This window comes from Pyxicephalus adspersus, chromosome Z, assembly GCF_032062135.1.
Source record: "Pyxicephalus adspersus chromosome Z, UCB_Pads_2.0, whole genome shotgun sequence".
NCBI classification, from domain to species: domain Eukaryota; kingdom Metazoa; phylum Chordata; class Amphibia; order Anura; family Pyxicephalidae; genus Pyxicephalus; species Pyxicephalus adspersus.
This window is the reverse complement of record NC_092871.1, coordinates 7,399,342-7,408,176: the sequence shown is the minus strand read 5'-3', so window position 1 is coordinate 7,408,176 and position 8,835 is coordinate 7,399,342. Positions and strand designations below refer to the sequence as shown.

The 8,835-nt window shown below is 40.1% G+C and overlaps 1 protein-coding gene across 2 annotated transcripts in view; it reads left to right on the top strand.

Annotated features, from left to right (window-relative positions):
* The window catches only part of EXO1 (exonuclease 1), a gene marked incomplete at its 3' end in the record, with an annotated part of 13,564 nt that extends 12,126 nt beyond the window's left edge, over positions 1-1,438 (top strand). For both annotated transcript variants that reach the window (XM_072429648.1, XM_072429647.1), the window contains 2 exon segments: positions 114-573; positions 1,337-1,438. In XM_072429648.1, coding sequence (XP_072285749.1) covers positions 114-573; positions 1,337-1,438 — 562 coding nt within the window.
* Between the last annotated feature and the right edge of the window lie 7,397 nt (positions 1,439-8,835).

Here is an 8,835-nt window from a genome sequence, read left to right as displayed (position 1 = left end):
GGAGATCTCTCTCTTGCAGTAAAAACTGTTTTGGTTTGCAACTGGTTCTTATTTGCAACTGGAGTTCTTCTCTTAAGTATTTTAATCATTGTGTGATATCTTCCTTTTTTTAGATTTTTTTGTAATCAGTCTGAACTGGCAACTACCCCATCTAATGACACTTTGAAGTCAACAGACTACAAAACAGCTGACTTTTCAGAGACTCCCTGTGAGGTCAACCAAGCAACAGAAGCAACTGACCACAGCAACAAACTGTGCAAAACAGAGATGACGCCATCTCCCATCTCTGATTGTTGTGATGTGAAATCTAATGTGGATTCTTCACCTCGGAATCCAAGAAATTGTTTTAGTTGGTCAGGAAGTTTAGCTAAAGGGAACTCCAAGTCTGAGACCCCATGTACCTCCTCCATTGTGTCTCTTAGAAGATTTCAGAGGACAAAGCACAGTATAGATTCGGACACAGACAATCTTCAGATGGATCAGAAGGCAAACTCCAATGGGGACCAAACCCACTGTGTCATCCCTCAGAAGAGTAAAATGTCTGTGCTGGAGATTGACGACTCTAGCTCAGAAGTGAGTGAGATCTAATTATTTAGATACATTTGATGAGTATCCTAACCTGTCAGAGCATTGCCTAGACTTACTGCTTGTAGCACTGGTATAGGTGACACCATTTTATATTGAGTGACACCCAAGTTCACCTCTACAATGCAGGTATTGTGCACTGCATTATAAAAAAAAAAATATGTAGCCTGCTCTAATTAAGATATTTTACTGTCTGCTGGGCCATGCACCTTTTCAGAGTGGTGTGAATGTACCCTGAAAGCTGATTTTGCATTAAAAACATGCTGCTCTTTTGCTCTTTCTTTAGTTTTAAAAAGTATGACATTTTGGAGATCATCAGTACAGGTCTGTTTTATACAGTACAGGCCTTTTTTCATGTAACCCAACTCTCTCTTCTACAATCTATTTTGAATGCTGCAGCCAGACTCCTCCATCCTTCCCACCACTCCCCTTCTGCTGTCTCTTTGTAGTTTTCTTCATGGTCTTCCATTTCACCTTAGAATCAAATTCAAGCTCCTGTGTTTGTCTTCAAATCCCTCCTCAGTTCTTGTCCCACTTACCTTTCTGACCCAGTAGAAAAATACACCCTTAAGCTGCTCTCTTCCCTCCTCCAATAACTTACTAATGACTTCCTTATTCATAACCTCATCATACGCACAAGTCCAAAACTTTCCTAGGACTTCTCCGACCCACTGGAGTGGTCTTCCTTTTGCCATTAGGGTGGCTCCTACCTTATGCTCATTTAAAAAAAAAAAACAACTTTTTTTTTCAGGACATGGACAAGACTTTGGATTTGTCTCCTGAGTTCACGCTAAAAGAGTCTCCTTCACACCAGACGGCATATCCGGAGAAGAAGCCTATTCCTATAACGAAGGTAATGGGAAGGTTGTAGGAAGTCTTGTATAGGAAACTCTTTAAAATCTTGCTTTAATGCTTTTGAACCCTACTAGAAGTATACAGGTGAATACGTTTGACTTTCATCTAACTTTTCTGATCTACATTCTTATTGTTGCGTGCAGTGACTGTACATATGTAGTTTATATTTCTGTCCCCCCAGTCTTGAGACTTGCACAGCCAACCTACTAACCTGACTTTTTGTACTGCATGAATTCAGTAGAGATTGGATACCTCCCTGCTTTCAGTCTATGATTGTTCAGTGATTGAACAGCAGCTTGGATTCATGGCTAAAACATGTCCTTTTTCACTCTATTCACGTGCTGCACACCTGATTAGTGTTTCCTGCCTGAATGAAAGCCCTGAACCAATCAAAGGCTTACAAAAGACTGGTTCAAACTTAGAAATGTAGGTATTTAAACTATATTTATTAAACGGAGGGGGAGCCATTGCCTCATGGTGTAAGCTAGATGTTTCATTTGTTGTTTTTTGGAGCCTAATTTTGCATGAAAAGAATATGTACCTATTTTTCTACAATGCAATATATTTTAGGGAACTAGTTTAGTGTGCTAATCATTATTCAGCAATTTTTTTTCTTTGGTCATATAGGTAGGTGTGATGGTCAGAGAGCATTATATTTTGCCCACTTAAAAATGTTACTGTGCCATCATATACATGCTACCACTAGTTACCAGCAACTTACACAAACCTAGGGGAGCTAGGCTTGGGTAAACACCTGCAGTCATATGACATGCTAGATGGCCTTACAGTAACACTAAATTAAGTGTAAGCGTATGCTACATTTTTGGGAAAAGTCCTCAAGCTAAGATGTAATTATAGATTTGCATGGTTTCGGAATGAACTATCCAACTAGCTATTCTGAACGTGAGTCTGTATGTAGCGTAGTTCAATGTCCGCAGTGCCCTGGAAATCTACTAGAGCAGTGTTTCTTGACCTTTGTATCATGTGGGAACCCCTAAAATAACATTCAAGTCTTCAGGAAACCCCATTCTATATTACTATTATTTTTTTAATAATATTAAATGGGATTTATATAGTGCTAACATACATTATACAGAATACAGACAGTGACACAGTAGGAGAGGACCCTGCCCCAAAGAGCTTACAATATTAGAGGTATAATTGCTATATTCACAGCTCATAGTGTGGGGACCAGTAGAAGAATGCCTCTTATCATTTTTGACCGTTGGGATGAATGTCACCCTTACAGATAGCCAAAAAGATCATTACTGTCAGATAAACTGCTCATTGCTCGAACCCTATTTAAGACACTCTGCTTTAGAGTTTGCTAGGAGTTACCTAGGCAAGACTTCCTATTTGATGCTGCCTGCGAAGTTCCAGGGTCAATGCCACATTTAAAAAGCCATCAGCACTAACACTAATTTTTCTTTTTAGCTGTCTGTGCGACATTCAATTCACCCCTGTAATGGTTGCAGTTCTGACCACCTACAGTTAGGTCCGTAAATATTTGGACAAAGACAACTTTTTTTCTAATTTTGGTTCTGTACATTATCACAACTAATTTTAAATGAAACAACTCAGATGCAGTTGAATTACAGACTTTCAGCTTTAATTCAGTGGGTTGAACAAAAAGATTGCATAAAAATGTGAGGAACTAAAGTGTTCTTTTTACACAATCACTTCATTTCAAAATCCAATTAGAGTAAGAAAAGATTACCACCCTTGTTGGGTTATACTGCCATCTGGTGCTCTGTTAGAGATTTCCATTTTCCCTTGCCCCATGTCATCCAAAAATGGAGAAATGCCTAATCGTGTTTAGTGTTGAAGTAAATCCATCCTGAAATTTAATAGAGTGAGAACTCAAAAAGTTAAAATTGTTATACACAATATTTTTAAAAATAATAATTGTGTCTTAGCAGTATTTTAAAAAATCATTTTTTTTAAAAAAAACTCCTCCGGAAAAAGAGCGGAACACTTTCAGGAATATGAAGATGCCTATGAGTTCTGAACCTGCAGACTAAGATGTTTATCTGTACCGTGGGATCTAAGGCGCTGCGGCCTCGGCTAGTTTCAGGAGCCATGGACTGAGATTTGGTACTAGTACTACACTATAGTGCTGCCCACTATACTAATTGTTGGAGGTTCTAACATGTGGGATCAAAACCCGACATCTACCATGTTGGCCACATCCCCACAGAGTCACTGTGCAGAACAAAGCATGCTCAGACAGTAATGGGAAAAGATCAGCAGCAAGGACACCACAGAAAATGCTGGTGACTAGTCATTTGTTCTCTGCCTTGCGACAGGATAACAGCTTCTGGTGTTCAGCTTGTAGTTTACTAGTTGTCACTTGTATAGAATGTCACACTTTGTCACTATGGAATGTGCTTACATATTGAATCAGTCTTTCATATTTGTATATATTTGTATGTGCTTTTGTAAAATATATGTATTAAATTAGCTTATAGGTAACAAATAAATTTTTATATTGTTGGTTGGGTGTGCCATGTATCTTAAATTTAATAGATTTTATTCTGTAACTTTTAAATGTCAATAAAGTTAACACTAGTAAGACACTAGCTATAGGGTTTGGCATATGAGGATATCATTATAAATTAAAACCTGACGGTCTTTAGCTCATTACACAAATATGTTATATAAACAAAAACAGATCACATAATAATTTGTGTCCTTTTTTTGTTTTACAAATACTAAGACAAAATGCAGAAGCAGTGTGTGTAAACTTAAGTACACCCTTACCACTTTCCTAGGAAGGTTGGTGAGTAGCAGCTGACTGTTGGTAATGAAATTCACGTAACTGATCATCACCAAGTGCCACCACGTCTGGCAGTTTACTGGTCTGGAGCAATCATATGTGTTTTATCACAATTCCAAGGAGGAAAGACATTTACAATGATCTTAGACAAGCAAATATTGCTTCACATCGATCTGGAAAAGTTCTAAAGCCATTCCCAAACAATTTAATGCCTATCATTCTACAATGAGAAAAATACATTTACAACTCAAAAGAAACAAGAATTTTTTTAATTTGCAAAATTGCATCTGAACAAACCATAAGACTTATGCAGCAATGTGCTTTGGACAAATGAGACCAATGTGGACATGCTTGGCTATAATCCGCTGCACCTTCTTTGGAAAAATTGAACCCCACATTATCAATGTAAAGTACAGTGGTGGAGGGAAGATGTGTTGTGCTTGTTTGGCTGTCACAACACCTGGGCCCCTTGCAGTCATTAGGTTTACCATGAACATCTCCTTGTACAAGTATTTTAGAGGCTATCTCTGTAGTATCTAAAGCTTGGCCTAAGTTGATTCATGCAAGAGGACAACAAATTCAAACAAAGCCCAGATACAGACTTCAATCCACTAAAAATGTTGTTGTAAGGATGCTTGGAGAGCTGTACATGAATTAATGCAAATTAACCTCAACAGACTGACACACTTGTGGAGAAATTTTGGCCATAAAATACTACAGAAAACCTTTACTTCAAGTTATTGCTGCTCTGGGTTGTTCTACAAGCTTGTAAATCTAGGGGTGTTCTTAGTTTTCCATACATGGAATTACCAGTTTGGTTATTGTTTTTTTTTTAAATAAAGACACTAGAATTGTACCTTATTTTAGTACCTGTAAGGGCTGGATGTCCTGATAGGTAATACCTTAGAAATGTAAGAGGGTGTACTTTTTTATTCCCATACTTGTGCAAGAGAAAGAGCAAGAGACTGGCACATCTTCGTTCAAATAAACAACACATACTTCATATTGTTACCATCTCATAACAAAAAATTAGTTGATGTAACTTTAGAAAAATAAACTTACGAGGGGCTTGGCTTGGCGGTTTCTGGAGATGGCCGCATGAAGTTTTAGCTCCTACGGCACCGGTGGCTAAATCCCGCTGACGGCACCTACAACTCCGCACCATGGGAAAATCAAAACTGGGTAAAGGGTTGAAGCTTCCCCACACTCCTGTGCAGCGGTCTTCCTCTTCACAGCCCTCAATCCGGGCTTAAATCCATGATCCTTCCGCGGCTTCCCTCAGCACACGTGGCGTGCAGAGAGCTCGGATACACGGCACTTGGATTATGCGGCAGCTGCTTGCTCCTGCACTTCTGCTCAGCAACACTGCAGCCTGACTTTTTCAGAATGTGGAGAGGAGCTACCGGAGGCCACAACTAATACTGGGGTGAGTTTTGCCCCCCCCTGATCCTCATGACTCAGGCCCCCCTGAAGTAAGCAGAGAAGCCTTCCTTTCTCTGGTCTCCTTGACTTGTGCGCATTGTCTCCTTTCAGGGAAGCCCAATACTGCAACCCATGGGACACCAGGCCCCTCTAAGTCTTTTAAACAAGGGACTGCATAAAAATGCTGATGTGGGCCCTTCATGGCAGCAATATCTTCAATTTATACCCACCAAGGCAGACTTCCAGCAACTGATAGCGAAAGTACAGTCTACTCTGGGCTCTGAAATTGGGGTCTTGTGTACAGATTTACAGTCCCTGGCTGGGGAAGTAGAAGACCTCGATGAGAATTTACATCAGGCCAAAGGTGATATAGAAGCCTTACCTCATAAATCCCGGAACTATCACTTGAAAATCAGAGATCTTTATCGTCACTTGGAAGATATGGATAATAAGGCCCACAGAAACAACATCAGGGTCCGTGGTTTACCTGAGGCTACCCAAAACTCAGATTAGAAGCTAGTGTAGCAAGCCTTTAATAATCGCCTGTTGGGCCGCCCTTCTTCACAAGCTATTGGCATTACTATGGCATATTGGGCCTCAAGACAACCTGCCTCGGCCGCGAGACCACGGGATGTTCCATGTCATCGGCGGATGCAGATCTTAAGGATAAAATTATGGCGGCCGCATGAAATATGCGTAATCTGGAGTTTGATGGGGCTCCCCTACAGCTTTTTTAAGATTTATGCTGGCACACCTTATAACAAGGGCGCCTCCTGCAACCGCTCCTCACCATGCTACGGGATAATCATATCCCCTACAGATGGGGCTTCCCGTTCAGCTTGACTGCGCGCAGAGATGGATTATCGGCTGTGCTACGCTATCCGGAAGGCCCCCCTTCTTTTTGCCGGGACTTGGTAATTTCTTTGCCCAAACTCCCAGGATGGGAACCTGAAGATCCTTCACCTCCTCCTTCTCCACTGTGGCAGGTGGCCAGGTTCAGGAAGCAGTCTACACAAAGGGTTCGACACTCTCCTCTGCCCCCAGCCCCTCAGGACAGTGGGCAGCATTAAGGGGGTTACTGATGTTTTCCTACTGTTTATGCAAGGTATAAGTACCTTGCATAAACAGGTATTTATATACCTTTGCAAGGTATAAAATTTATAAAAAAATCGATGCAAGGTAAAAAATGTATAAAAAATAATATTTAGATGGTACCATACACCAGATGTGTTGCACAGGTTTTTCCCACTGTGGACCCTATTTGCTGGCGATGTGGGACACGGGGGAACCCTAGAACATGTATTTTGGTATTGTCCCATTATCCAGAGTTATTAGGACTGTGTTCATAAGCTGCTTCAGGACGTGACCCAACAACAGCTTTCACTAGATCCGCTTAACCACCTACTGGGGCTACCCTTTACGTGTCTACCCAAACTTACTAGTACACTGGCTGCCCACATACTAGTGCCAGCTCGCACCGGGATCCCAACTAGGTGGAAATCAAACCTGCCTCCCTTTCTAGAGGATTTTTACACTTGTATCCAGGATGTTCACCTAATGGAATACCTTACGGCTCTTCTTCAAAACAAAGTTGATAGATTTGAATTGATCTGGGACCCGTGGGACACTTTTTACTCTCAATTAGGTCTAGGGAGCATTTGTGAATACCTGACCCTGGAATACTCTACTGTTACTGCCCACCCACCCCCTCCTTTCCCCTTTTTATTATTGTTGCTCCTTATTGTTATTACTGTGATTTGTTTATATTATTTTTTTCTTTTTGTGTGTTTTTTTTATTGTTTGTTGTATTACTGTCTGTTTCCAGCAATAATGGATGGGATTCTGTTACTGATCCTGGACTCAACCTCATTTGGACATAGCATTTGCTACTTTGGACATGGACATATACTTTGCTTGAATTGCTGTTGTTCATCTACGTTTTCTTCCTTTTTTTTGTTCATGTACCTTTGTGTGTGTGTGTTTCTTGTTTATGTTTACAGAAAATTCAATAAAAATTCAGTTTAAAAAAAAAAAAAGAAAAATACATTTACAATGTATGCACCACCTTCTAAAAGTGGAAATATTAGCTATCTCATGCCCCCTTAAAAGTGGATGATATAATGCCGTGGGATGGATAGTGCTGAAGCAAGACTTCTTTTTAGCTTACATTTTTTTTTATAGATGTTTAGATTGTACCTCAGTAAGAGAACCGGATTTTAGTACATTTCTTTATGAACTAGATTTAAAATATAAACTAAACTATAAGCTTAACCCCTTGGTGGTATTCCTGAGTGTGGCTCGGGGTAAAAAAAATGCTAAAAGCGGTAACCCCGAGCCACACTCGGGGTACCTAAAAACAAGAATAAAACCCACTTACCTGCTTCCATCGGCGTCCTGCTCATCCATGCCTGTCCTCGGGCCATGTCCTCTGCCATCGTTCTACCGGGGGAGTGACGGTGACATCGGTGCATGTGTTGGTGAGTGCGGGAGGCTCAGCGGGAAATTCAAATTGTTTTATATTGGATTCAATACAAAAAAACAGTATTGAATCCAATAAAAAGTAATCATTATAATATATGTAATTTCATTATATATATATTATATATGCTACTGTACAGTTATTATACATGTTTCAGTTTTTTATGCACCCTTATTTCAACAAATTTTTGTATTTATTTAAAGTTTTTTTTAATTTAAAGTTTATTATTTAATGTATTAAATATTGGACATACTTTGGGGAGTCATGCCTAAGAATTATAGTCCTACAATGTTAAATACATTTTCATGCAAAACAATGTACCGCTTTTGGCGTAAAAATGCGGACATAATTCGACGGCGGGGGGGGGTTTTACCTAGTACTTTATGTGTATGCATTGTATATATTGACTAAAATTCACCCTATATTTACAAATGTCATTACTTTGCAAGGTGCAGCTGTTTATTACCTTTCTTACCACATCTGACCCCATAGCGCCTTTCCTCGCTGCGATCAAACCGGGCCTATCAAGCTTTTAGTTTACTTCCAGCGTCCTAGCTAGACTCTATTAGCCAGGTTTCTTTTTGTTGCAGAGGGCGATTTTTCGCATCGGCCCAACTATCTCCCTCACTTCAATGTCCATTGTTAATATATATCCGAGCATTCTTAGCCACGTGGGCAAGCTAGACAGCTTTTTCCACCAAACACCACGGTGTCGCCA